Below are 27924 nucleotides of genomic sequence, written 5' to 3' on the forward strand. Positions count from 1 at the left end.
AAACCAGGTTTATTGGTGGGGCACACGCACACCCACACGCACACACACCCACGCACCCCCTCCGGATGCACGGGGCTAGCACAGTGCTGAGCAGGGACCTGACAGGAAGCTGTGAGGGCTCAGGCCTCGGGACTCTGCAAATGCACTGACTGAGAAACAGCCTCCTCTGATCAGCAGACAGCAGCCTCATCCCCCACCGGCCTCTCCTCCATCACCTCCCTGAAACACTCCACGATGCCCTGAAGGGACCCAGGTCCCCCAGCTGCTGCCTCACGACACAACCGCGTGGAGGACGGCTGTGGCCGCGCCCTCGTACCAGCTCATCGGGTCCCCTGACCATCATACGCCTTGTGGTCCCCACCCCACCAACCAGAGCCTGGGGTTTCTCCACGACCTTCGGGCCCATCACCCAAGCACAGGGCTTTCTCTCCCGCCCTCATCTCCGCAGTGGCTGATGCCAGGGAGGGCAGGGCGCGAGGGGAGCCCCCACCCCAGCGTGGGGACCTCACCTCTGAGAGGTTGCCAAGTGCTGAGCCTGCACTGCCTCACTAGCGCAGCCTCACTCAGCCCCCAGTCCAGCTGCTCAGCCACCGGCCGGGAGTGTGGCCTCCACACACCTGCCTCTGCTCTCGCTTGGATGAAGCCTGGGTTCCTCCCACATCCTGAACTTGGGTCCCCAGCACTTCCAGCACCGAGGGGGGTGAGGAATGGGCGAGGAAGAGGATTTCCTGGGAATGCCATGCTGCTGGGGAACGCTGCCCACTTGGTAGGAATTTCTAGAGGAGGCAGCCCCTGCACACCCAGGCAGCCCTGAGCAAGGGGTGGAGGGCGGCCTTCACCCACATTCATTCGATGACCTGGGCGGGGCCGACTCACTTAGGGGAAGCATCAAGCTCTTCCCAGGAGAGAAGGGGAGGCAGCCTCAGCCTCCCTCCTCCCCAAGCCGGAGCTGAGGCAGGGCACACCCACTCCACCATGGGCGCGCTATGGGGCTGGGATTCCTGCAGGGGGCAGAGGGGCTGAGGGACAGGGTGCGGGGCAGGGCTGGCAGTGCCTGGGATATGGGGTGATCTCTGTCCTGCCCAGAGCTAAGGCCGCAGGCCCCGACCCTCCCCCACAGCATCCCCCACCCCCCAGCAGCTCTACCCCACGCGGGACGGGCGGCATCCCACTGCCCTTTGGGTGAGGCCACCACAGCCTCTGGTCTCCTCCACTGACCAGCCTGTGCCTCACTGAATGGGGGGCTGTTTCCACACCTGGACCCTCGGCCCAAAGCTCAGGGGCCCATTTCTCCCAGGTTCTTCTCAAATTCACATTTGGGATTCAGCTTAGGCCAGGCCTGGGACCTCCTCCCCAGCCTCACCCAGGACAGGCCTGCTGCCGACCAGCCCCGCAGGGGGTCCCGGAGCAGAAACCATGGCAGTCAGGCCACTGGGCAGAGCCAGGACAGGGACAGGGACCAGAGGCCAGATAGCCCACACGCAGAGGGTGAAGTGCCCTTTTCTTGGCAGGTCACCCGGCCCGCGTGCACGACTCCAGAAGGCGCAGCCACATCAGAGATGACAAAGGACACGCGGGGCCTGGGGTGGGGGACGGCCCAGGGGTGGACACATGTATTCGGAGACCCAGGGCGGCTGGAGAGTCACTGAAGAGCCTGGGAGCCTGGAGGAAGGGGTCGAGCAGGAGGGGTCCAGCGGCCGAGCCTGTGGAGCCCTGGGGGCCGTAGCTAGTCTCGGAAGGCAGAGAGCATGTGTCCGTAGAGATAGTGGGAGTGCGCTGAGAGAGAGGGGGGCGTCAGCTGTAGACAGTGCCTCGAGCGGAGGCCGGGTGGCAGGGCACCCCAGCAAGCAGAGCACCAAGCAGATGCAGCAGAGCGCGCGGGCCAGCCGGGAGGGCGAGGAGGGGCGAAGGCCATGCGGCTGGGCTGGCCCACTTACCCCGAGCACGGGCCACGGGCACAGGGCCAGACCGGGAGGGTCAGCAGGTGTAGGTCCGCACCGTGGAGGTCTCCGGTCTCTGCACCCCGGCCGGCCCGGCTGCGAGAGGCGGCAGCCGAGAACACACAGGCGGCTGTTAGTACGAGCGCTTGCTGGGGCGGCCAGGCCACGGCCACAGCAGGTCAGTGCAGCCTCAGGCAGCCAGGGCGGACAGCGTCACTCACCTTCAGGCGTGACCTTCTTAGGCGGGGCCGGTGGAGGCTGCAGGGACCCCAGCGGGGACACGCCAAGCATGCCTGCGGAGAGGTCCCGCGGCCGGAAGCGCTTCCTCCAGGAGGGCGCGCGGCGGAACACCTTGTCCTCCCCCTGCAGGGGACACAGTGGGATGCACCTCCCTCCCGCCTGGGCGCTCGGCGGGGCCCTGGATGACTCCTTGACGGGAACTGTCTCGGGGATGGGAGGCCTCTGGTGGGATCTGCCCATCACGCACCCGTCATCTCACCTGGGCTTGGGGCCCCCCAGGACCCCCCAGTTTTTCTCCTGTGTCATCGTGGGATGCGCTCACCAGGCAGCCCCCACCCAGCAGGGCCCCCTGCAGGGCACTGGTGAGATCAGATCCCCAAGAGTGGGGTCTGGCAGTCTACTCCTTTCCTGGAACCCACACACGTTCTACACATGTGTGTGTGTGCCTGTGTGTGTGTGTGTGCCTGTGTGTATGTGCGCCTATGTGTGTGCCTGTGCCTGTGCGTGCCTGTGTGTGTGCGCCTGTGTGTGTGTGCCTGTGTGTGTGTGCCTGCGTGTGTGTGCCTGTGTGTGTGTGCCTGTGTGTGTGTGTGCCTGTGTGTATGTGCGCCTGTGTGTGTGCCTGTGTATGTATGTGCCTGTGTGTGTGTGTGCCTGCGTGTGTGTGTGTGTGCCTGTGTGTGTATGTACCTGTGTGTGTAGCAAACTCCAGGGCACCCCATGCAGTCGGTGCTGGCGGCCTGCGTGTGTCCTGTCTGCTGAGGCCCTGCGGTCAGACCACAAGGAGGGCTCAGACCTACTGGGAAGGAAGCTCTAGGACGTCTCAGAGGCCGGCGGTGTGAGTAGGGGCCTCGGGGCCTCGGGGTGGGGGGTGCTCACAGAGCAGATGGAGTGAGGATGGGGAAACCGCCGTTAAGCGGTCTGGGGTCGTCTGTAACTCGTTTGGAGCCAAGGAGCTAAGGCAGACCTGACAGGCAGGGGCACGCAAGGCCAGGCCGGGGACGGGAACGTGAGGGGTGGGGTGTCAGGTGTCCCGATGGGCGCTAGGAGCCACCAATGACAAACCCAAGGCCCCATCAGGGCGGGCGCTCACATCATCCAGCTTCCGGTCGGTGCCCAAGGCCAAGAGGTTGTTGAACTCTCTCTCCATCGCCTGGCGGGCCTGGCGTCCACAGGGAGAGGGAGAGGCAGGGGGGCTGTGGTTAGTCAGCTCTGTGCCCGGTCTGCCACCTGTTTCCTAGGGGCCACGTCCACGCAGACGCAGTTTCAGGACACTTAACCCTCCAACTGATCTGCCCCTTCGCGCAAACCTCAGGGCCCTCTCAAGTCAGCTGTGAACCGGGCTCCTTCCCACAGAGCAAACTAGGAAACTGACTGTAAAAAGCAGGTCACAGATCACACGGAAGGCAGGCCTCACCTACTGGGGAAAGCCCACATTGTGCACCAAGTGAACATCACGCCTTTCTGGGCGGGTAAGTGAGCAGCAGGAGGCCCTGGGGAACAGGATGTAGCTGATCTGGGTGAAGGGCCACGGTTCACTTGGAGGCAGCTCAGTCGTCGGCTGGTGGCCCAGGGCTGAAGGGGGCACAGAGGTCCTCCCACGAGGCCCGGGAGTTTAACTCGGGAGATTTGGGAAATGCCAGAAATAAGCAAGTTTTCAAAAATGCCACCAGATATCAGCAACCATTTTTAAGGAAGGATTCCTACTGGTCCGGATCCGACCTCCCCAACAGCTAAGCCGTGAAGGGTCAGGAGAGTGAGAAGGACTGGGCCCTGCTCCTGCTCACGGGTGAGTCCCGTTCACAGAACCCGGTGACACGGAGACAGGAAACGGAAGACGGAGAACTCGGCCCATTTCTGGGTGAAAACAGCCCCCATGTTGCTCCATAAAGACCATCCTTCTCGGTCCTGGGAACCCTTTCCAAGTGGCCGGGAGGGAGAGGGAGGACGTCCCGCAGCCTGGCACTCTTGCGGGCCGTGGCGGGGAGGACCCGCTCCGACTGGAGCCCCCCAGGCTGAGGGTGGGGAGTGCAGACCAGGTTGGAGGAGGACAAACACAGGAATCCGCATCTGGGGGACATCCAGGCGCTCCTTAGAGAACGGGGGTCTGTGCTCTCCACTGTGGCTGCAGAGCCCGGTGGACACGCTGGCCCTGTGTTGCCTGCGCCCCCAAGGAGACAGGCGAGGCCAGGGCAGCACATCAGAGCCGCGACACCACCAGAGTGGAGGCTGGCGAACTCGCCCACCTTCCACCCCTGAGGCTGGGAAGAGGCTCCCTCCCGGCTGCCCGGCTCGTTCAGGACAAATACAGGAGGAAGCCTTTCAGAGGCAGCACTTGCAGCCCCACTGCCCGCAGGACGGGCACAGGCCGGACATAAACAGCTCAGAGAAGTCAACACATTCTTGGATGGGTTCCCAGGACAACGACATGTAATTTACATGTAATTCACGAGTATCCCTCGGCCCACGCTGAGGCACAGGCAGCGGGGCCCCTGACGCCAGTGCCGCCCACCTGGGTGTTCTGTGTGGGGATCTGCAGGACCAGGGCCAGCGTGTTGTGGTCGAAGTTCTCGTCCAGGGCCAGCAAGGCGCCGTGCACGCCGCTCTCCTGCAGGTTCCCTGCGTAGTCCCGGAGCCCAATGGATTGGACCCAGTGGACCACCTGCTCATTGGTCCAGACCAGCACATCTAGAGGCAGGAAAAGAGCAGAAGGACCCGGGGTCCAGAGGCTTCCAGGGAAGAGGGGAGCCCCCAGACCAGAGCCCCAGCCTTCCCTGCCCTCGGCTCCACCCCATCTCCCTCCTCCATCCTGAGCCCCCTCTCCTCCTTCCCTCTCAGCTTTGGGGTGAGGCCCCTGCACCCAGGCGCGCACCTGCGAGGCCCCAGTGACCCCCTTACCCCTGATCTCGTGCTGGCTCTCCTCCCGCCTCCTCTCCAGCTCCTTCCGGTCATAATTGAGCCTCTTGAGACACATGATGCCGTACTGCAGGCTGCTCCTGCAGGCACACAGCCCACCACAGCCTCAGGGCCACGCTCCTGCCCAGCTGCCCACGTTCTCCAGCACAGACAGCCCCCAGACGCTCTGCTCCACCTGCACGTGCCCCGCCAAGGCCACCTCCCTCTCTGGTCCCCTGTCCCCCCTCAGCCCGGTTGGGCCTCACGGTGAAGTTCTCAGCATGGAAGTAGCATGGCCCTCCCTCTCCAGGACTGAGTGACAAAGACCCGACAGCCCACCAGTCACAGGGAAAGATACCCTTTTGTTCTCATTTCACCGGCTCCTCACACAAGCCTATGGATGCTACCGGGTCCTCCTGCACCGTCTGAGCTCAGGGACACCTGCCTCGCTGCCCACAGGCCTCGGGGCCTTTGCACTGGCTGCACTGCTGCCGGGAGCACTCCCATTCTGCTGCCTTACAGCCTTGCTGAAATGCCGCCGTGCCCACCCGACTATATGACCATCACCACCCAGCCCACCCCCAGCCTCCTTACCCAGGTCTAATTTTCCTGCCACTCGATCCCAGTTAGCATGGAAGCTCCCTCCCGGATCTCACCCCCTGGGACGAGTTCACAGAAAGGACCGGAAGCACTCGTGCTGCAGCAGGTGCACACGGGGCACTCGCTCCATCACAACGAACCCGCGGAGAACCAGAGCCGGGGGTGACATGGGACCCCAGAGGCCATCGCTCCGAGCGCCCGCCTCATGCAGGAGGCAGCACCCGTGCCAGCCTCTGGGGACGGACAGCTCACTACCTCCTGGGGCAGCTCGTCCCACCTCGGGCCGCGACTGCTCCTGCTAAAGAGCGGCCCTGGCGTGTGGCCTCTGGTGTCGTCGCCTGCGAAGCTGAGGAGCAGAGGAGAAACTCCCTGCCAACCCCACTGTCTCCACTCCACTGAGGCCACTGCTTTGCGAGATTCGATTATGCAGACAGCTCCCTCCTCGGCCCCTCCGCTGCCCCAGCCTTTCTGCCCGGAAATCACTTCACGGTTCAGACACCCCTTCCAGGAACTAGCGACCTGGACAGTCTGAGCTGGTGTTAGCAAGGACTTCCTCACACCGTTTTCAGCCCTGCTCTGCAAGCCCAATGCCGCCTGGGGCCAGGAGGCATTTACTGCAAATGGGCGAGCAGGCTGCGGGGCTGAGGGGCTGCGGGGGCTGGTGGAGTCCATGCGACAATGTGACGATAGATAGAGCTTTCAATTTGTGAGGATCCAGACATCCAAAATTTTGTGTAAAATTTCCTAGTGCTTAAAAACTAGCAACTAAATTCATAATTTTAAAAATACCATGTGGGCCACACAAAACACATCTGCGGGCCAAATCCCGTCCACGGCTGCCAATCTGGGACCTCCAAACACCTCTGAACAGAAGATATTTCAGCAAAGAGAGGGGAGGCCTGGGTGACATCCTGCAGCAAAGACCGTGGGTTCGGGCTGGAAGCTCGGGACGGGCACACTGGCCGGGCAAGGGCCCAGGGGACCTGTCCTCCAGCCGGAAGGGGTCAGTGCCCCCTGCACCCGGGGTCCAGGCGAGTCGTCTCCGGGTAAACAGAATCCAGCTAGCCCGTGACGAGCACGAAACAGCCTGGGAGAAACCCCCAGGAGGGGAGTTAAGGGAAACAACTTTGGTCGTTAGGGTTGAAGGGGAGAGAGTCCAGCTCCCCAAGGAGCTGCTGCCACCCAGAAGGCCACGGGAAGAGACTGGACGGAGCCCAGCGCTGGGCCCGGTCGGGAGGGCCGCCGCCTGCTCACCGGTGGAAGCTGTCCACCATCTTCAGGTGCACCCGCAGGTCCTTCTTGGTGAGGTGGTCCAGCATGCGTGCGTCCACCAGGCACTCCATGAAGTAGCTGCGGTACTGGGGCAGCCCCAGGCTGGGCAGCCACTCGTTCCCGATCCACTCGTGGCTCATGTCCCCATAGGCCAGGGTCTGGGAGGAAGGCAGTGCCAGGCTGCAGCCGACTACAGTAGTTCACCCAGGGGTGGGCATGGTGGGAGGTGGGGGTTTTAAATGAAGCTTTTTAGGTCCCAAAATGACGTGGCTCTGTCAGGGACAAACCCCCTGCACTGAGGTCAGAGCTGCTCCCAGGCAGTCGTGTAGGGGCCGTGGGGCAGCTGCCTCCGATTCTCAGCCTCACCCCTGCTGGCGGCTGCAGGGCAGAGGGCGCCAGAGCCAGGGAAACCCAGGGGGGTCTGCTCCTCCCCACCCCACACCCCGAGGGGACCCCTGAGCTCTGTGTCCCTCGCTCGAAAAAAGGTTTAACGGTTTTTACAATCACCAAGTGCGTTTCTCTAAGACCACGATATTCAACCTTTTTCATCTCAAGGCACACGTAAGCTAATTACCAAAATCCTGTGGCACAAAAATACATTGTGTTTCTTGCAGACCTGAGAAAAGTGGGTGTGGTTTTGACTCGTTCATAGTGTGGTGCTGGCTGCTGCCATTTTCCATGTGGAAAGCGAAGGAGGAGGCCAGGCCCTGACTGAGCCGGGCAGCGCCTGGCTAACCCTCTGGGCACAGCAGCGACCGTGTGCTTAAGCCACACACCAGCTCTGCCGGCCTTCCTGGGCTCAGCACCCCGCTGCTGAGGACAGGCTGACATCTGCACTGACCGGCTTCCCTGTGCGACGGCCGTGCTTGCAGCCCCACCGTGGTCTCACTTGCCTGGCTCGCTGTCCAGAGGCGTGGCTGCATTCACTGCCTGTCTCCCTAGAATACGAGCCCGAGAGGGCAGCTTGTTCACGCCTGTGTCCAGAGCCTGGAATATTTCTCACTAAGTGAATGAACAAGAGGTCTCTGCTCAGCTCACAGGCCCCCGAGAGGGCGGAGGGAGGAACAGGATGCTTCCAACCTACACCTCATCATTCCTGAAGGGAGACCAATGGGGGGAGGGGGGGAGTGGGGGGTGGATAGAGGCACCAGGCAGGCACAGCCCGCGGGCTCCTCTCCTGCCAACCTGAGAAGCCAGGACAGTAGCTAAAGGGGAACGAGGAGGGAGGGTCCTCGCAGGTGCCCTGGACCCCGCGTCCGGCAGGGGGTCTTACCTGAGCCCAGCTGCCCTCCTCACTGTCCTAGCAGGAACGTGCAGCGTGAGGGGAAATGGCCAAGTCAAGAACCTGGCAGCACGCACTCCAGGCCCCATCGAGTGGGAGCCCACACCCAGGGCTGGTGGGTGAGCAAGGAAAGTGTTGGCGAGGTTGGGAGAGGAGGCAGGTGTGGGTGCCATGCTTTCGGTAAAAGGGCAGCAAGGCCCTCCCGTCCTTGCACAGGTCTCAGCGCCAGGCAGGACCCGGGTCTAGGCCCACAGCAGCGCAAAGCTCTCTTCACCCCCCCCCCTCCCGCCCGCCTGGTGCCAGCTGTGACCGTGGAATGGACTCTGCCCCCCACCCCCACCCAACCGCTCTGTCTCTCTCCTTCCCCACCAACCTCCACCTGAGAACAAGCTCAGTCACACGTCAGGGCTAATCTCACACTCGGCCGACTTCCCACAACCTCCCCCGCCCGCCTTGGGCCATCAGCCCTAACCCCAGGCCCAGGGCCGACTCACTGTTTTAGTGGATGTTGCCAGAGTCTCCATCTCTTCATGGGTGACCCAGACATTCCCGGAGGACTGTAGAGAGAGAAAACCTAGCTGGCCCTGCAGTGGGTCCCTGGGGCCCCCCGAGGACAAGGACAAAGCTCCCTCCCTGAGTCCTCCCACAGCCTGGCCCCGCTCCGCTCACTGTCCAGCTCTGTGTCCCTTGCTGAGCACAGAGCCTGGCTCTGGGACGTCCCCAGCGCCCCCTCAGTGAGCGAGCATGAATGCTGCAGCGCGGACAAGAGCTGCCCCCAGCCACAGGGAAGGCCTACGGAGAGGCTGGAGGCCTGGGACAGAGTTCACAGATCCCACTCCCTCAGCCACCGCCATCTGACCACACAGACCCGGAGTCCCAGCTGCCTGGAGAGTCAGGGGGGAGACGGAGCCCCTGGTGGTATGTGGGAGGCAGAAGCTAGGGCTGCTGGGACCCCAGAATCAACATCACCCCCTGCAGACCAGATGGACCCCTGTGTGGGGATGGGAAGTGAGGGGCAGACACGCTACCATCTCTCCCAAGACCCATGGGAGGTTCGGCAGAGCTATTCCAGGGCCTCGGGAAGGGTCTTGGGGAGGGAGAGGCCACTCACAGTCCTGGAGGTGGGCGGGGCGGAGGGGCTGGTCAGCGACACCATCTCCTGGATGGCCAGCCGCAGCTTCAGCCGGTGCAGGGCGTTGCTGATGCCGATCTCCCGCTGGATCTCCGTGTCCGACAGGGCCGACATGATGGCCCCACTCTTGACGTTGGCACGGCAGGCTGCCACGTACCAGGCTGGCATCCCCACCCAGAGCTGCAGACACAGGCACGGGGTCACTCAGCCGCCTCTCCAAGGGCTGGGCAACCCCCAGGGCAAGGCCAGGCCCAGCCATGTCTCAGAAGAGCAGATGTGGAGAGGACCATCATCAAACGCGTCTCCCTTCACAGTGGAAACTCTGGGCCTGGGGGAGGAAGGGGCTCCCAGCTCTGCCCGGGGACCAGCTCCCGGGGGCGGCCACAGTCAACGCCTGTGGGCCCTATGGCTCAGCGGGGCCTGCCGCCCTTAGCCATCAAGGTAACCGCTGTGTGCTGATGGGCATGGGGGCGGGGCAAGTCTAGGTCCCATGTGTACTTGGCAGGGGAGAAGCATGCTGGGAAAGTTCTGCCCAGGAGTCCCCCACCCAGGCCCGGAGTAGACCCTCTGCCTAGGTACCTCTAGCCAGGAGACCACAGTAGGGCCGTCCCACTGGGCAAAGGGCAGTCCCTTTCGGCGCGCGTCTTCAAGCAGCTGGTGCCTTGCAGGGAGAGGAGCAGACTCAGCAGTCCTTCCTGTGCCACCCGGGCTGGCCCCAGGGACACGGCTGTACCCCGTGCTGGGCTCCCCTGCTCACCGCCCCCCCGCCCGCCACCCGGCTGCCACCCTGCTCTGTGCCTGAAGCAGTGTGACTCCAAGACACGGGCAGGGACGCCCTCCAAACTTAGGGCGAGAGCTCTCACTGTGCACGCGGCCCGACCACGACCATGTCGGTCTGCTCTGCCAGAGCCACCCTAACAGCCAGCGCCCAGCCTCTGCGTGACCCCACGAACCAGGCCAGCTCAGTTCAGAAAGGGCATCCTGGGCTCTGACCACCTGAGCTCAGCCCCATGCGGCCCACGGGACGGGCAGTGGTGGCAGCCAGGGGACGGGCAGGGGGTGGCAGCCAGCCTGGACGCTGCTCTTACTTCTTCTTCAGCCGCCGGTCCCTCTCTGCCTGGGTCCCCAGCTTGGCAGGCACCAGGGGCTCCTGCAGCCCGAGCTCGGAGTCTGTTAGAACTAGAAGGGAAGCAATGGCAGGTCAGCCAGACCCTCTGCTGGTCTCCCTGGTGGGTCCAGGACTGGGAGCAGACCAGCTGGAAGCTCCTCAGTGCATGGAACCCAGGGCCTGACGGGACCACCCACCATTCCCGGAGCCTCCGCTCAGCGTCCGAGCCCAGGCCCCCCAGCCCCGACGGTGCCCCTGAGCGTTGGCCCTGCGGGTATTTTCCGATGCGATGGAGCCACACTGTGCGACACTAACAGCAGCAGAATCCTCACCAGGACTTGTCCCTCCTCCAAACCAAGCTGCAAAGGAGACCCGGAGAACCAGACCCGATGGGCCACGAGGCTGAGAGAGTTCTCCTGGCCCAGGTCCGACGGGGAGACCGCCTCTCAGGGTGCCCTCCTTCGCCAAAACCACCACGAGAACAAGGACAAGTCTGTCCGCTCCACCCACGGCCTCCTGAGCGGAGGCCGTCCCCCAGAGCGCATGCAGGGCAGCACCTGTGCGGGCACAGAGGGCAGCTGGTGTGGCTGGTCCAGAAGTCGGAGGCGCTGCCCTAGGCTCAGGTGCCAGCAGGCGGGAGGAGCACAGGAAATCGGCTTCACACAGAAGCCTCCTGCCCTGATCAGACGCAGCAGCCTGGTCTGGGGCGTTCAGCTCCCCTGTGCTGGGGCAGAGGCTCCCACACAGAGTAGAGGGCTCTCCCCTCCGTCCTCCTAGCTCACTGGGTTCTGACTCACACCTTCCCGGGTGCAGGAAGGTATAATTATGCAATTATGCATTGGGCTCAAAGGTTCCTTTTCTCATTGATCATGCAGGTTCCCCTTCATGAAATTGGTTAATGCTCTCGCTGCCTTGGGGGCTTCTAAACCTCTTCAGCTGATTCTGCAAGGCCCTTATGAGCTAACCCAGCCCAGGGTCCAAGCCCACCTTCCCCTCCCCCACCCCTCCTACCCACTCGGAACAGACTCAGCTGCATACAGGACTCTCACACCCACGTCAGACCCCCTTCCCCTCCTACTTTGCCTCTAGATTCACCCAAGATATTGACAGCAGAGCAAGCCGCTCCGTGGCCCCCACTGCACCTCGGGCATCTCACTGTCGTTGAATTGTCTCTTCATTGCTACCTTTTCATCAGAGCTATTTGCAGGAATGGACTTAACACTGAGCCTGTGTCCAGAGTTACTCCACAAGTGTCTGCTAAGCAAAGGACTGAGGAGATGCGGGAAGCGAGGAGGGAAGGAAGAGAGCTGACACGGCTGTGTGCCTACCACCTGCCAAGGCGTGCACTAGGGCTTCCTATCATCGCACAGGGGCGCAGGGCCCGCTGCCAGGCTCCGACTCGAACAGGCCTATGAAATGTGGGTCCTGGAGGCCAGACGGGCCAGAAGGAAGTTCCAACCACACTGACTCTCCTGAAGGTCCCGGGCACAGAGCATCAGACCCTCGGCTGGACGACCCCTCGCAGGCCCAGCCTTCACTCCGTACAGGAACCTCTTCAGCCACGGCGGCCTGACCCTGGTTGGAGCCCCCGGGGGACGGGCAGCCGCCCTCTGGGGAGCAACAAGCTAACGGAAACCCCGTCGGGCTGGGGTCCCTGCAGACAGCAGCAGCAGCAGCCAAGCCCACACCCAGCCCCCTCCTGCCTCTGGCCCTCTACTTGAACTTGGACTTGTTTGCTGGGAAGGGGGCAGAGACCGTGGCCCGCAGCTCCATCGTGGCTCAGCTGGGTCAGCCTGCCCTTCTCCTTTTTCCCAAACAGGCGGCCGATGGACGACTTGATGCCTTTGCGCTTGGCGCCCTTGTGCAAGGAGTCCTGGCTGCTGTTGCTGCTGCTGGGGTTGCTGCCCTGGTCCTCCACGGCACTGAGGGCAGCACAGAGGGGAGAAGTACAGCAGGAGGGTGGAGGTCAGACCTCAGGAAGAACTTACAGGCAGTGTCAGAGTTGGGTGGGGGGAGGGGGCAATCAGAGCAGGTGACAAGGGAGACGTGGGACTGTCCTTCCCTGATGGTGATTCAGAGAAGTGAGATGTCAAGATCGCTGGATGCAGTGATGGCCTTGGGGATGGAGAGCTGGGAGGGCTCCCTTACCTCTTGCCTTCCTCCTGGCTCAGGGCTGGGTGGCCGAGCTTCTCGAGCCGCAGCGTCCTGGGTGAGGAAGGAGGAGAGGTCTCACATTTTATGGTGGCTTTATCCTCTCGGTTCTGTTCCCGAGACACTGGTGACTGAACAGACAGTGGAGCCATCAGGGGATAGAGGGAGAGATCTGGCCGCAGGAAGAGCGCAGCGGGGAGGCCTGGGGCTGGGGAGAAGCCAGAGAACCGACCACAGGACCTGCTCAAGCCCACTCACCTGCAGCTTCCTCCGGTGCTTCCGCAAGTCACTGGGCTGGAAGAGAGAGAAGCGTGAGCTCACTCACCCTCTGGGTGCCTGCAAGTCCACCCCAAGGGGAGCCCAGGTCTCAGAAGGGGAAGGTAGGAGTCAGGACCTCGCCCAGGTCTGCAGAGAACAGCTGGCCCAGAACAATAAGCCAGGGCCTCTGGGGGGAGACAGGTGGGCAGCGGTGGGCTTCCTGAGCCCATGCTCCTCCAGGGAGAGGTGTGTCCAGAACAGGACGTGCTCGTGGCGGGACGTGTGGGGTGTGCGCACATCACGGGAAGAGGTGGAGCCCTGCCAGCCCCAAGGCTGAGCCCAGCGACAACAGGGCTGCTCCTCTACTGTCCCAAGACTCACCAGGGTCATGACCCCCATTCGGTCCAGGTCCTGAACAGCACTGCGGGAGGCACACTTAGCTGTGGAGCGGCCACTAAATGCAGGCGACCCACTGGCCAAGGACAGGGCAGTCAGAGAGGTGGGGATGGGGCCGCGCCTGTGCGGCTGGGTCAGATTGAGGGCCTCCATGCTGCCGCTCGTCACTCGCGTCTCAATCTCCTCCGCGCGGAGCTCCGTGGACTCTTTCTCCTCCTGGATCATCCTGGAGGCACAGACCAGCATCAGCCCCAGCATCGGCCCCAGCATCGGCCCCGGCACCAGCCCCAGTGGGCCACCAGGAGGCAGGTGTTTCTGGCCTTGCCCAGCACTTCCCACTGCAGCTTAGAAAGATTCTTCTCTTTCTTGTGAGCTCAACTATGTAACAAAACTCCCCAGTTTAACAAAAGCAGTTGCTGGGAACGGAGGCAATTTAGTCAGAGGAATACAAACCATTTGCACGTCAGAATCGTCAGCCTAACACCAACTACAGGGGGACCTCGAGTCAGGCACTTGGCTCTCTGGCCTCAGTTTCCCAATGTGAGGAGTGGGCTACGTCCCCAACACTGGACCTTTCACTGTGCTGACCCGTTCACAGGAAAATGAGAATAATGGGAGGGGGGCTCAGAGAGACGCTGTCACACACGCTGTGTACGCACAGTCACACACCTACTGACGTAGAGGTGCCAGCTGAGGAAGAGGACCTGCTTTTCTGTGGGGAGTATGTCTTCCCAACGTTAGGGTGCTAAAGGTCTGATGGTTGTAGAATGGCTGTGACAGTCGGGAGACTAGAAGCTGGCGGTCCTGTCAGCGTGTGTGTGTGTGTGTGTGTACCATGTTAACTGGCCTGTGACATCCCAGTGTGGGCGCCCCTGACCCAGAGCCCTCTGCGGCCCTGAAGAGCTGGTGCTGTCCGGCCGGCTCTTCCTTGTCATTGGTCATAACATTAACAAACCCTCTCGACAGCAGGCAAAGTGCCCACCCGGGTAACTTCCTGTCTGAGGCCCTGTTGTGGGGGCGGTGACACCCGTCTGAGTCCTGGCTCTGCCACTCCCTGTGCTGCTTTAGGCAAATCCATTGGTCGCTGGTTTCTGTCCCTTGTCTGTCAAGTGGAGATGATACCGTCTCCCCCAGAAATGGTGGTGAGACTGCAACAGCCTTGGTGGGGTGGGAGCTGCACCCTTGGTGTCCGCTACAGACGCCACCGGGGCACAGCCAGCCCCGAAGGTCGGTCTGAGGTCAGTGCTGGGCACAGCCTCCGGGTCCCTGGACAGCGGCGCTCTCGGGCGCATCTATGAGAGACAAGCGAACTGCGCACTTCCTCCTGCGGCAGCCCTGACCTGATCTCCTCGTTGATGGCATCCAGCTGCTCCTGCAGCATCATGGCCAGGGTCTGCGCATCGGAGTGGCTGCCCGGGGAGACAACATCCACGGAGCCCACCAGACCCCCTGGCCCATCCTCATCCACGTCAGAGATCTCAGGGTCGCTGTCGAAGGCAGGGGCGGGCGTGGGGGCCAGCACGCCAGGCAGTGGAGACCGCTCCCAGTCCTGAGCAAAGGAGGGAGGAGGAGGGGCATTTGTTCACCCCAGAACTGGGGGTGCAGAACCTGCATTTTAACAAGAGCCCTGGCTGATCTATTTGCACATAAAGTCTAAGAAATACGACTGGACTATCAAGGAGCCCGACCGCAACGTGCTTAGCGGGGATTCCAGAGGCAGAGATGCTCCAGCCAACACTGGCTGTGCAGCCACCGAGAAGTCGTTTCACCACCCTGTGCCTCAGTTTGCTCGTCTGTAAAAGGGGTATTCACAGGACCGTGCCATAGGCAGTTGTGAGGACTACAGTGCTCAGCCGTGTCTGGCACAAAGTAAGCACGAGTAACACAAACAAAGGGCGACGAGCCCCAGGGTGTCTCGGGTCCCGGTTTGCACAGCAGGACCCTCTGGTCACCCCGAGAAGAGGAAGCTTCTCCGAAATCATCCTGTGAACCTCTCTGGTGGACAGAGGCCCTCGAGAGGCACAGAGCAGAGCTGGGGCAGCCAGAGAGCAGGGGAGAAGAGGAGCGGGGCCTGGGCAGCAGCTGAACAGGAAGAGGGTGAGGGGAGAGAAAGAGGAGCCTTCACACTGACTCCCCACCCCTCAGAAGAGGAGCTCCTTCCCCCTCCCTGTCTTGGGGGCCCTGGGCTCAGGACAGAGGCCAGCCATCCCGGGCCAGGCGGCCACCAGACGCCTGCGCTTCCTGCTCCTCCGAAGGCTCAGTGAGATCTCACAGCAGCACCTCAGGAAACTCAGGTGCCGTCCCAGGGCCCGCTCGCTACCCTGCCATCCCGCCATCTCCCCTCAGACCACAGCTTTGTTCCAGAAAGCGTGCCAATTCCCTCCTGCCCCCGTCCCCGCCCGACCACACGCCTGCACACCCAGCACACGTGCGCACGCTTCGGTGGGCCCCAGGGACCAGGAGGCTGGGGGAACGCAGCTGTTGCAGCTGCCGAGGCCCCATCCAGGGCTGCAGCTGTCACTGGCACGGGGTGGGGGGCAGGGGAGGATTTGTACCACACGCCAGCCAGCTGTGAAACTGGAGCCAGGCACGCGGCCGAAGTGACCCCACCTCCTGGGAGATGCCCCCCTCACCCTCCACCCCTCACCTTGGCAGACTCTTCCCGCAGCGAGAAGCGGCGACGCAGGCCCGGGGCTGCCGTGCTCAAGGAGAACCGCAGGTCCACCGCGCTGCCCGTGTGCGACCTTGCGTGGGGCAGGGAGAGGACGGGCTGAGCCCAGTGCACCCCACAGGCCCACAGAGTCCCAGTCTGAGAAGAGGGGTCTCTGCTCCCCTACACGCAGCCCGTGCTGTGATGGGCCCAGAGTGTCTACAGTCAGAGCCACGGATTCCCGACACTGAGGAAAGCAAGCATGGCAAGCGGCCTGGTGTCCTCGGGCCACGTCTTATGAATTCAGGGCTGGTCTCTCCTGAGCAGCCTGCAGGAAGGGAGAGCCGAGTGCCGCCCACTGGCTCCGTCCCCTCCCTGCCCCACCACACTCCACACAGGAACGCCTGCTGACCACTGAAGATGCAGCTAAGTCTTACCACCGACACCACAGGCTCAGCACCCCTTTCCCTAACCCCAGCCCCACCCACACACACCACACGCTTCCTTTCACCTCTGCAGAGAAACTGTCCCATTGCCCACAGATCGCTATTGCCTCGAGGGCTCTGATCTAAAGGACATTGTTGGGGAGGACACGGCCAGGCCTGCGAACCTTGATGGATTCACTCATTCAGTCTGTTCCTCACCTGCCTCTGGCAGAGAAGGGAGGCAGGGCCACGTCGCCTGCTTCACAAAATATGGAGATAAACCCAGAAGCTCCCTGCAGCATGGGCCCAATTCCAGCACGAGGAGAGCCCCACCCCCATCTCTTAAATGTTCTTGGGAAAGATGCACAACCGTGTGAGGAACAGTAAGGGAGCTCCTGATGCCTCACTTCAATCTCTCCTGCTGCTTTTGTGCCCGCTGCCTGCCTCCTGCCATAGGCGGCCCTCAGCTCAAACAGCAATCCTGCAGACCCCTGGAGATGGTGTCTCCAGAGAACTAGAGGGAACCAGACACCCTCCCTGGGCGGGCTGTGGGCCGTGCGCCGTGAGCCGTGGGCGAGCATGTAACTCGGCAGACTCTCTGCAGGGCAAGCCCTGTCCAGGAAGCAGGAAGGATGGCCTGTGTCCACGGCCTGGGGAGGGCTCCCTGTGTGTGACCTGAGCACCCCTCCAAGGTCAGGGCTCCCTGCTCAGCTGACAATGAGCTGGGTGGCTTTGACCAAGCTCTCCAGGCCTCAATGTCCCGCCCTGAGGTCCTAGGCGGTCTTTTGGTGGGAGGAAGCCTCCTCCTCGGGGTCCACCAGGACCCCACCCAGCCTCCCGTGCTCCAGTACCTGGAGTGGATGCCATCCACCAACGGCCCCCCTCGACCCTTCAGCTGGTCCACCTCTTGGCGCAGCTTCTCAATCTCTTCGGACAGGCGGCCCTGTGCCAGGCAGACCCGGTGTGGGGTGGGGGTCAGGGAGGGACAGAGAGGGGAGAGAGGGACAAAGAGGGTAGCAGAGTTGGGGAGAAGCAGCAGAGGGCACTGCAAAGTGCAAAGCCAGGGCCCAGACCAGGCCCACAGATCACACCAAAGAGACTCGGTCCAAGTGAAGAGCAAACAGAAGGTGGCGGCAGGCGGGCCGGGCTGGGCTAGGACAGGGTCTGCCTGGGGAAGGAAGGGGCTTAGGAGCAGGCCTGAAACCCTCACCACACCTGGCATGACCCTCGAGCTGGGCAGCAGAGGCCCGTGCCCTCGGACCTCACAGACACTGCCCAGGCAGGAACAGTGGCCGAGCCTCCTGGAACCCCTGCTCTGAGGCCTCAGCAAGCTGTTCTGCTGGGTCCTTCACTGGCCCTGGTCTCTGCCGCCTACTCTATGCCCTATGCTGTGGCCTCAGGTTCTTCTTTACACACAGGTGTAATGCACCTACTGTGGCAGGCTCCAGTGAGGATCAATGAGATCACCTGCACCATCCAGCCAATGGGCTCACTGTGTGCTGGGCACCAGAGCAGCTGCACCCAGCACAGCCCCCGCCCTCCCCGGCTCGGCGGCGGGCAGGCAGCGGGTACCTTGTGGTGGTGCTGCTCCTCGATCTGCCGCTGGGAGCTCTCCAGCTCCTGCATCAGCGTGTTCTGGGGAGAGCAGTCATGAGCCAGGACCCAAGGGCTCCTTCCCCACCTGCCGGGACCTGGCCTGCGAGTCTGCCCTCTAGGGCGGCAGCTCCTCCCTTCTCCAGCCTGACTATGGGCAGGCAGAGGCGCCAGGCCCAGGCCAGCCTCCACCCTGACGACCCTCTCACATCCAACCCAGCCCCTCCGGCCCCTCCGGCCCCTCCCCTCTAGCAGGCCCTGTTCTCCAGCAGACCCCATCCCCCCACAGCCCCACCCCTCCGACCTGGGACACCCACCTTCTCCTCCAGCGCAGCCATGCGCTCCTTGAGGTGGAGCTGCAGGCGCTCGTTGGACTCGCTGAGCAGCCGGTCCACGGTGTCTGACAGCCGCTTGTTGTGGTCCTCGTTCATCTTCTCCCGCTGGCGCACCTGCACACCAGGCACCCCAGGGCCATCCATGCTCACCTGTCCCATTCTCATTCTCCGAAGCCCCTCTCCAACTCCCCAACCGCCTCCTCCCACCCCTCTGTGGCCATCCCTGGCCAGTGCCTTCGCCCTGCCCGCTTCCTCCCTGCCCCACCCACAGACCACCCTGGGGGTGGTTAGAGAGGGGCCTCACCCTCGCCAGCTCCTGGTTCTTCTCCTCCAGCTGGCCCTCCAGCTGCCGCAGGTGCTCCTCAATGTTGCCATGCCTTTCCTCAGCCTGCGGGCAGGGACAGGTCAGCGCAGCCTGGTGTCTGCCCTCCTGCTCAGGTCACCTGTTTCCTGCATCCTGGTGCCAAATGGTCTCTGGAGATCGGGGCCTCAGGGGCCAACGGAGCCCAGCCCTCCCCCTGCCACCCTGGAGCAGAACAGCCTTAAAACTTCCTGGAGGTGCATCGCAAGACACTGGAAATTCTCCACACACTTCGGGAAAAACTCCACCTGAAGGCATGAGCTGCCTCCAGAGAAACTGACCTGCACTTAAGTGCATGGACTCAAGCCAGAGCCTGGACTCAAATCCTGGCTCCCCTCTTCCCAGCTGTGTGACCCTGGGCCAGTTGCTGAACCTCTATGTGCCTCAGTTTCCTCAACTGCACAATGTGGGTAACAACAGCTCTGACGCCTACCACCTGCAAGGACTAAATGAGACAACAAACGCTAGCCATGGCTATGACCTTTGTGATCAGCCAGCCCAGACAGAGTGTCTCCCATTCTGTTCATGATCTCCAGAGATGGAGACCCCCTTGTTTCTGCTGACGAGGTAGTCCAGTCCACCCCTCACCTTACAGTCAGGACAACCCTCCTCATGACTCATGGGAAAAAGGGAGTCCCTCTGTCAGTTCTGGGACATACTAGAGCTGCTGCTCAGCATCACACATCCTCGCACTCTCTACCCAGCCTTGATTCCCAGGGGCTGGGAAGTCCTTCGAAACCACCAAGTCCAAACCCAATAATCATCATGATGATGACATCATCATAGAGCCAATGGTGTCATCACATACATGACATCATCATGGATATGATGACATCATCAAAGAGACGATGGTGTCAACGTAGAGATAACAACACTGGTGTCCAATCAGGGAGGGACGGACTTTTCCCTGGTCACAAGCCAGTCAGTGGCAGAAGCAGACTTGGCCCTGCGTCTACCTAGGTACACCCAGCTGCAGGTTCCACCCACAGGGCCCTAAGCTGCCACACAAGCAGAGGCCGGGCCTGATGCTTACGATACTGGCTTCCTTCTCTGCATGGGTGGGGGGTTAGCCTCTGCCTGGCGGCAAAGCCTCCTAAATCCCCGATTCATCCACACATGTCTATGTCATGCCCTCCCCCAGCTCTCCCAGAGCCCAGTGTTCAGGCTGCACACCTCTTATGAATTATTATCCATAAAGTTAACTATCCACTCGTTAAAATCATATTCTCTTTCTTCATCCTAAAGCTGCAGCCTTCAAGCAACCAGCGTGGTCCCTAGATCCAGATGCTTCACTTTAATAATGGTAGATAAGCATGGATTAAACTCCACCCCCTTCAGGAACTACAGACTTGGATCCCATCTCCTCTCAGACCTCATCTTTCCAGGGATGAAAGTCCTAATTTTCCACTCCAGACACAAACCCAAGGAAGTATTAACCACATGGTGGAAACGATCATTGAAAGAATTTGCACGAGCACCGTCTCTTCTACTTCTCGGAGCGCATTCACGCCTGCTGTGGGGCTGTCCCATCCCACGGGGCAATGAGAGCGCGCACCACTCCTCCAACCAACAGACACCGGGTGGGCTTCCTGCAGTCGCCAGTGGGAAGTGGCAGGGACACCGCGGACCCCTGGGCCCGGCCACTCACCTTGGTGAGGGCTGCGATTCTCTGGGCCAGCTCGGCCTCCACCTCCGGCAGCGTCTCTGCCTTCCGCAGGGTCTGCTGCAGCTTCTGCTCTGCCACCTCCAGCAGCTCCTGCAGGTGTCGAGCCTTCTCCTCGCACTGGAGAGTGTGGCAGGGGGGACAGTCAGGAGGGAGCGCTGCAGCCCCCCAGCCTCAGCACAGCGCAGGACAGGCCAGGAGGCAAGGAACGACCCTGGTTCTTGGCTGCCCAAGGCGACCTGCAGGACCCCAGAGGCCGCTGGGCCACCCAGGTAAGGTTCCTGCATGAGGGAGACTCCCAGGTCCAGCACACGCCCCCACCCCACCAGGAGCAGCTACCTGGCGGTGCAGGGACTCCTTATTGGCCAGCTCGTTCTCCAGCTTGTCATTGAGGTCATGGATGGACGTGGCCTCACGCTGAGCAGCCAGGTAGCGCTTCTCCAGTGTGGTGATCCGCTCCTCCATGTCTTCCTTCTGGGCCAGAGCCTGGGCAGGAGCGAGGGGCCCCAGGCAAGGTCATCGGCTCCCCCTGCACCTCCCTGTCTGCGCCTCCCACCAGTGCCTGGTGGGCTGTCTCTCTCCACACTGCCCTGCCCGCGTCTACCTTACCTTCTCTGTCCGCAGCTCCTGCCCTAACGGGGCCCCACCAAGTGCTCAGTCTTACACTCCCCAGCACTCGCCTGGCCCCCCTCACTCCCAAGGCATCCAGGCAGTTGCCCTCCTGAGCGCTGAACACTGCACCCAGCACACTGGGGCAGGCCAGGCCTTGCTCACCTCCCGCAGGTCCCGCTGATGCCTGCTGCTCAGCTCCTCTGACTTGATCAGGTCCCGGCGGGCGGTGCCCAGGTCCTCCTCCAGTTCAGCCACTGCTGCTGTCAGAGTTACCAGTCGCTCCCGGGCCTGGCTCAGCTCAAAGTTCTGCTTCTCCAGCAACTCCTGCAGCTCCTGCAGCCGGCCCTCGTCATCCTCCAGGGACAGTCAGCCGTCAGTCCACCATTGGTGCCCAAGACATCCCACTCCCCTGTGCCACCCAGGCAGGTCGGAGGAGGGATGCTCTGCCCAGCTTCTGAGCACACCTCAGTCCACCTGCCTCCTCTGGGCCCAGGAGCTCACTCTTGCTCTCCTGTGTGTCTCTTGAAAAGCAATACTTTCTAGTTTGACCTACTATTTCAGCATCTTATAACCTAGAGAGGGGCCTGACTGAAGAACAGGCTCAGAGAAAGCATCTTCCCTGACGGAAGCTGACACACAGGTAGATGGGCCCTGACAGTTCAGGTAGACAAGCACCTATGTGCCTAGCAGTGGGCACGGAAACAAAACTATAGATTTCTCTGCAAATGGGGTGTGGAAAGAGAAAAGAGAAGGGGATATTGGAAGAAGCCCTGAAATACTTTGAGCAGCTGCTCCACTGAACAGGTCAGGGCCCCGCCTCCTGTCTGTGGGAAGACATGCCCCTGCATGCAGCTCCCATAACCCACCTTCCATACGCGTTTCAGACCCAGCTCCACGGTCCCCTCCTCTTCCGCCACTCCATCCCGAAGCCCTGCTCCCTGCTGCAGGGCAGACACCTGCAGGGCACAGTCCCAGCAGAGTGAGTCAGAGACAAGAGAAGCTCTCCTATGTTCCAGACCCTTCTGGGCCCCCTGCCTCCCTTCAGCCAGCAGTCTCCAGCCAAGACAGCGAGACAGCAGTGAGCATCTACAGGAAGCCGCTGGGCAAAGGGTGAACCAGCCTTGGCTTCCAGCTCAGGTACAGATGGAGGGTGAGCAGGCGCTTACCTGCTGGTGGGCACCTGCCAGCTGCTCCTCCAAGGTGGTGACTCGCTCCAGGGCCGCCCGGAGCCGCTCTCGCACCTGCCCAGGTAAGGAGGTGAGGGATGGAGGAAGAAACAGAGACCCCACTGGGCGCAGGCTGGGGGAGCCTGGGCTTGGCTGACCACTGTGGTGTGAGGCAGAGAGGCCCTGCCAAGAGCAAACTTCCAGAGGGAACCTAAGGGGAGCCCCTGACACTGGGCAACGGAGGAGGGAGCCTGTTATGAAGCTGGCAGATGGGGTGGGAAAGAGGATGCAGGAATCACAGAGAAGGGTGCGCCGGGGGTACCTTCTCGTCCAGGGCCTTGTGGTGCTCAAACAGCGACTTGAGGGCCTTCAGCACCTCCACCTCACTGGAGACCCCTGAGGGCGACTGGGCCTGGCGCTTCACCACCGTCATCCGCAGCGATCGCTCATGGCGGGACACCAGGCACTCCAGGTGTTCCAGAAGCAGCTGGCGCAACCAGGAGGCGAGAGGAGGGCCGTGAGCAAGGGGGTAAGGGTTCTAGGAGGGCCCACGTGATCACAGTACACACGAATACAGCCATGTGCGCCGTTAACATGTTGAAATATTTCCGTGTTCATAAGCAACTGCTGTCCCAACCAAATTCCACCCCATGCCAGCTGCCCTGGCCTCCCCCCAGGACCTCAGGTGAAAAGCCCAGCACTGATGGTGGAATAATCTATCACCCAGACATAAGGCAGAGATGTGCCTAGGCTGGCCAAGGGGTCCACCCCACACACACAGGCCAGGTCACCCCACTGACCCTCGTGTTGTTCCGCTCTGCTTTCAGCTCCGATATCTCTTCCTCCCGCTCTAGAAGCTGCTCCCGACACATGCTCAGCTCCCGGGTTAAGGTGGCAAATTCCTGAAAAGCCCACAGCCCCTCAGTGCATGGGGCTCCCGCGGAGCCTGAGAGGCCACGGCCCTGTGCCCCTGCCCCTACCCCTGGATTGCTGCCTTTCTATCAAGGCCACGGCCAGATGGCCAAGCATCTCACACCCTGGCAGGCCTGGCGCTGGCACTGGTTCACTCCTCAGCTCCCACACTGTCATGCACACTGTACCGACACAGGACTCGATGGCACGCCCGGGGCACCGTGACACCACCCCAAAGGACTGGTGCTCCCCTCGCCTCCTCCGCTCATCGCTGCCTGGTTCCCCAGGCCTGGATGCCTCCCACCTGCCCCTCACCTTGGCCCACCTGATCCAAAGCACAACGTTAACACAAACTTCTTTCCGGGTTTTCCAGTTTCTGTCTCAAGGACCCTTTCCAAGCCCTCTAAGGTCTGGTCAACCTGAGTCACCTGCTGTCTACCTTTGCTCCAGGGGCTCCCTATCCCCCTCACCCCGCTCCGGAGCCCAGCCCTCTGTCACCACCTGAGGAAATCACATCCTCCTCAGACCTTCCCAGGGCTCCCCACCTGCCACCTCCAAGAACAGGGTCTGGGGAGCAGCAGCCAGCCTGGGGTGCCACCTGCTGGCCACATGAGCTCACTGCAGCTGCCAACTATGGCCGTTTTCTTCCTGCATCCAATTCCACCCGCTTCTCCAGAAGCTTGGAAGGGACAGGGAAGGGATCTGCAGGGAGGTGAGGGGCAGTGGAGGCTCTGAGGGTTCCATCTGCTGACATGCAACTGAGATGGCCTGCTGAGGGCCCTGAGGGTGCTGGGCTCAGCAGGGCTGGGGGCGGGGAGGCGTGCAGGCTCAGGTCTGACCTGGGGGAGGGCGGAGTTCAGGTGGCGCTGCAGCTGGTCCCGCTCATGCAGGGCATCCTGGAGCCGGCCCTGTGTGGCCGCCAAGGTCTCCTGACTCTCACGAAGGGACTCAAGCAGCTTCTCCCGCTCATCCAGCATGTTCACCATCAGCTGCTCAAAGTTGGCATCCGCATCAGCACCATGTGGGGGCCCCAGAGGGTCCCCCTCGTTGATTGTGGGCATCACCTCACACATGGTGGGGTGGGAGGGCCTTCTCAGCGTGGGGGACAGGGAAGGGATTTACAGGGCTGGCACCTCCAGGGGGACCCAGAGCAGGGGCCTCAGAGCGGGCAGTGCCAGGCGAGCAGACAGGTGGGCAAGGCTCCTCCCATGGCATCAGTTGCTCTTGGTCTGAAAGGGGCCAGGTGCCTGAGGCGCCCCTGTGAAATGGAGCCCGGGGGCCTGGCCTAACCCCTCAGGGCTGGGGCTGGGTGGGCTGTATTCCCAGGCAGGCAGGCAGCAGCTGAGCGTGGCCATGGCAGACAGGAAGAGGGTGGCTGGAAGAAGGCCCTTTGCTTAGACGGAGTTCTGGAGCCTGGCAGAGTCCCAGCTGGGTCGAGCAACACCCATGGTTCTGGAGGGCAGTGGCCTGTGGGAGAAGAGACTGCTGTGAGGACCCGAGGAGCAGAGAAGGCACCCAGGGAAGGGTGGAGAAAAGGAGAGGGAGGTGTCAGTGCACGCCCCTTCTCAGCTTACTCCCACCCCAGCTTCTGCCCCTGCTCCCCACCCCAGCTGTCAGAAGTACAGCCGCAGTGGAGTGGTTCCCACCCACGTGGCTCCCTGGCCAAATATAGAAATGATTCAGGCAGCGGCAGGCTGCCCAGAGCCCTCCTGAGACCTGGGGTGGGAGAGAGCAAGGGGAGGGACCAGGGTCTCTGGCCCCACACTCTGGCCAAGGCAGGCAAGAAGGGGTTAAAGGGCACCGGGTGGTCCTGCCCTGATCACAGTGCAGCTGGGCTCCCTGGAGAGGCACCTTGGTGAGGCCCGGCTGGCCCTGAGGCCCAGCATTCAGGGAGGAGGCTCTGGCTCATCACCCCACCCCTGAAACCTGGCACACAGCAGCAGGTGTCCATGCTGCTTCCATCACCAGACGATTCAAGGAAACCCAGGTGGATGTGGGGTGGGGCTGTCACTCTCCTGGGGCGGGGCTAAGACGTGGGGGCCCTGCTCAAGGCTTGGAATCTTCTCTCTCCATATAACTTCCATTGCTGGTTCTGTGTTAGCATGTGCACAGCCTGGTTCCAGCAATGCCTTGAGCCTGGCACAGGGATGCCCAGTGATCAGAGCAAAGGAGGCGGCAGGCAGCTGGGGACTTCCCTGCCTGCAGCCAGCTTCCAACCACCCTGCTGCTGCTGAAGGCCACCACCTGAGTCACTTTGCAGAGCTCCTGTTACATGAGAGACATGAGGCGCCCAGCAGAGCAATGCTCCACAGACAGTCTTTCCTTCCTTCCCTCTCCCTCTCCACTTGGGAGACACAGGGACAGCTTCTTGTCCACCCCTCAGGCGGCAGATGCGAGAGGACAAGACACATGGGGACCCAGTGTGAGGTCAGAATCCACAGGAGAACCAGAGAAGAGCCAAGCCTCTCCCACCCCAACCCACCGGCCATGCCCTCCCCGAAAGTGCTGATGATCTGGGCAGAAACGGGCGCTGAGGGAGGCTGGGGAAGGATGTAGGCCTGGACCAGAGGAAGTTAGAGTGCCAGCGTGAGAACTAGAGGGCCAGTGGTTCAAGCAGGCGTGTGGGTACTGCCCACACATGTACAGAGGTAGACACAGAGCACAGAGACCCAGGACATAAACACACATGGCCATGCACACGCTCCCAGACACACTCTAACCCAGGGGATCCTGTCCCCAAGCTGACAGCCACCATGGAGGCAAGAGTAGTGCCCTGGCCTGCACCTGCCCACCCGCATCCCTGCCCCCAGAACAGGAGCCCCGCCGCCATCTCACTGATGCTGCCAGCACCAGTGCCCAGGACCCTGCACCCTGGGTGCTCCACCTGGGAGGCTGAAAGGTCACAATGCCCCACCTCCCCAAGCTCAGCATGGCCAGGTCCTCATCCCTCCCCTCCCCGACGCCCACCCCAAGAAAAGAATGAGAGAGCAGGAGGGAGGCTGAGGTAGAAAGCATGCTGAGGAGGGACACTGATCCAGGGCCGCCTGCAGGGAGTGTAGTGACCCGAGCTGGCACCAAGGAGACCACCTGGGTCGCCCTGGACTTCTCACCACCTACCGAGGCCTCTGCTGTCAGACGGACCCACAAAGTCTGCTTTGCTCCCTCAGAGGGATGAGCTCATAGATAACAGAGCTGGGAACAGCAGGAAGCACCATGATGCAGAGCAGTACGAAGCACCAGTGCTGGGCAAAGGTGGGCCTGCGGGAGGGCTTCACAGGTCCTCATAGGAAAGGCCTGGGAGGTTCTCAGGCTGCCCACTGTGACATGCTGGCTATCTGGTCCAACTTGGCCTCCCCCGAAATCCTCCTGGTCATTCTGGCAACTGAGAAGCTAGCTTCGCTGCCACCAGCCCTCTCCCAGCCGCCCTCCTAGCCAGGTGCCAGGTAGCAGCTCCATTTGCCCTGGCAAAATGCCATCAGGCAGAGCCAGATGCCCTGCTGAGGGGGTTGGCCGAAGGGAGCCCTGGGACAGGGACACCTTTAAATAGCGCAGTTATCACCTCAGCCTAACAAAGCCTCAGCTCTTGCCGTCCAGTAACACGCACAGGCCCTGATTCAGAGGCAAAAGCTACCGCCCAAAGCAAACATTGTTGGGGGATGGAGGGGTTGCCAGTGAAGGGTGCGGGCAGGCTGTAGAACAGCGGAAGAGGCTCCAGATGAGCAGGACCATGTGGGTGTGAGCAGGGAGGGGTCAGGGCTCACAAATACGGGACACGAAAACTGAGGTCCCTTGGGCTTCCCCAAGCTTACCCCATCCTTTCCCAGCAAACAGGAGGAATGGGTACTTGGGTCCGATGCTCTGGCTCCCCGCTGCCCCACCAGATGGCAGGCCCCAGCACTGTGAGAACGCGTCCAGGGCCAGGATGCTGCCCCACGGAAGCCACAGGGCCAGCGCCAAGCTGTCAGTTGGTGCTCAAATCCCGAAGCCCATGAGTTGGGCCAAGAGGGAGCCTCAGAGCAAAGAGCTAAGAGGAAGGTCATCCTCCCAATTTGACGGCAGGAAATGGGGAGGGAGGTGTGACACAGGAAAAGAACAATTGTGACAGCAACTATGATTTACTCAGCTTTTACCACGTGCCAGGCTTGTGTTGATGGTTGGCGTATCTTAACTCATTCCAGTCCTCACGTTTCCTTTCAAGGACACGGAATTCTTCTTCCCATTTCAGAGACATGGGAATCGGGACTCAGTCACATAACCAAGTTTCCACAGTAAGAAGAAGAACTAGGTTCAAATCCAGTCTGTTTGAGTCCATAGAGGGGCCTTACTCCTTCACCCCATGACCTTTCTCAGGCCTTTCCGACCCTCATCCAGGGTGCCAGGGTGCTGCAGCCTAGGGACAGCCCCCCCTCCCCTCTGGGGGCAGGTCTCTGAGCAGCAGCCACCCTGGTCACTGACAAGGCCACTGGACCTCTATCTGTGAAGCCCATCTCTCTAGCTGCTCCCAGGTGTAGTCCTTGAATCCGTGTGACTATGAGAGGGAGAGGGGGTTAGGACGTGGATGAGAATAAAGGAGTGAAAATTCCATCTGTTGCACATATTCTGACCCAAACAAGGGCCAAATATTGTTGTTCCACGACTGGCCTAGTGTAAGCTGAGTTCTAGTAACTGGGCCCATCTCCCCTGCTACTTACTGCACCCATCAGAGCCTCACTGCAGGGTCCCCCAAGCCCAGGACTCCACATGCATTAGCAATGGTGGTGATCACCCCATGAACCGCCCCCTCCCCGAATGTCCACTACTCATGGACCAGCCAGGCTCGCCATCCCAGCATCTCTCCTTTAAGCAGAGTCCTGCTCCGTAGTAGTTGCTGGGCCTCCACCCTCCAGCACTCACCCGACCCCAACTCCCTTACCTAGAACTCCGGGTTCCTGCT

General features: G+C 61.6%; 1 protein-coding gene across 5 annotated transcripts in view; it reads right to left on the bottom strand.

Moving 5' to 3' along the window:
- PPFIA4 (PTPRF interacting protein alpha 4) overlaps positions 1–27924 on the bottom strand; it is a 30211-nt gene continuing 2287 nt past the window's right edge. Inside the window, exons 2-31 of one of the 5 annotated variants that reach the window (XM_070401027.1) lie at positions 23831–24458; positions 22880–22981; positions 22402–22566; positions 22080–22154; positions 21780–21869; positions 21076–21267; positions 20641–20787; positions 20287–20421; positions 18582–18665; positions 18260–18391; positions 17922–17984; positions 17201–17292; positions 15922–16018; positions 14615–14823; positions 13260–13500; positions 12879–12914; positions 12618–12751; positions 12225–12391; positions 10450–10531; positions 9941–10022; positions 9341–9541; positions 8724–8786; positions 8221–8247; positions 6930–7105; positions 5079–5176; positions 4693–4868; positions 3274–3342; positions 2162–2303; positions 1938–2036; positions 1–1776 (exon numbers count right to left, since the gene is read on the bottom strand). In XM_070401027.1, the coding sequence (XP_070257128.1) occupies positions 1978–2036; positions 2162–2303; positions 3274–3342; positions 4693–4868; positions 5079–5176; positions 6930–7105; positions 8221–8247; positions 8724–8786; positions 9341–9541; positions 9941–10022; positions 10450–10531; positions 12225–12391; positions 12618–12751; positions 12879–12914; positions 13260–13500; positions 14615–14823; positions 15922–16018; positions 17201–17292; positions 17922–17984; positions 18260–18391; positions 18582–18665; positions 20287–20421; positions 20641–20787; positions 21076–21267; positions 21780–21869; positions 22080–22154; positions 22402–22566; positions 22880–22981; positions 23831–24064 (3570 nt within the window). In that variant the 5' untranslated portion in view covers positions 24065–24458 and the 3' untranslated portion in view covers positions 1–1776; positions 1938–1977. Of the gene's footprint in view, positions 1777–1937; positions 2037–2161; positions 2304–3273; positions 3343–4692; positions 4869–5078; positions 5177–6929; positions 7106–8220; positions 8248–8723; positions 8787–9340; positions 9542–9940; positions 10023–10449; positions 10541–12224; positions 12392–12617; positions 12752–12878; positions 12915–13259; positions 13501–14614; positions 14824–15921; positions 16019–17200; positions 17293–17921; positions 17985–18259; positions 18392–18581; positions 18666–20286; positions 20422–20640; positions 20788–21075; positions 21268–21779; positions 21870–22079; positions 22155–22401; positions 22567–22879; positions 22982–23830; positions 24459–27924 lie in introns of all 5 variants that reach the window. The other 4 variants (XM_070401025.1, XM_070401028.1, XM_070401026.1 and 1 more) reach the window with 4 other exon arrangements.

Source organism: Myotis yumanensis, unplaced genomic scaffold (genome assembly GCF_028538775.1).
Source record: "Myotis yumanensis isolate MYYU_CA2020_CCGP unplaced genomic scaffold, mMyoYum1.0.hap1 SCAF_22, whole genome shotgun sequence".
NCBI classification, from domain to species: Eukaryota; Metazoa; Chordata; class Mammalia; order Chiroptera; family Vespertilionidae; genus Myotis; species Myotis yumanensis.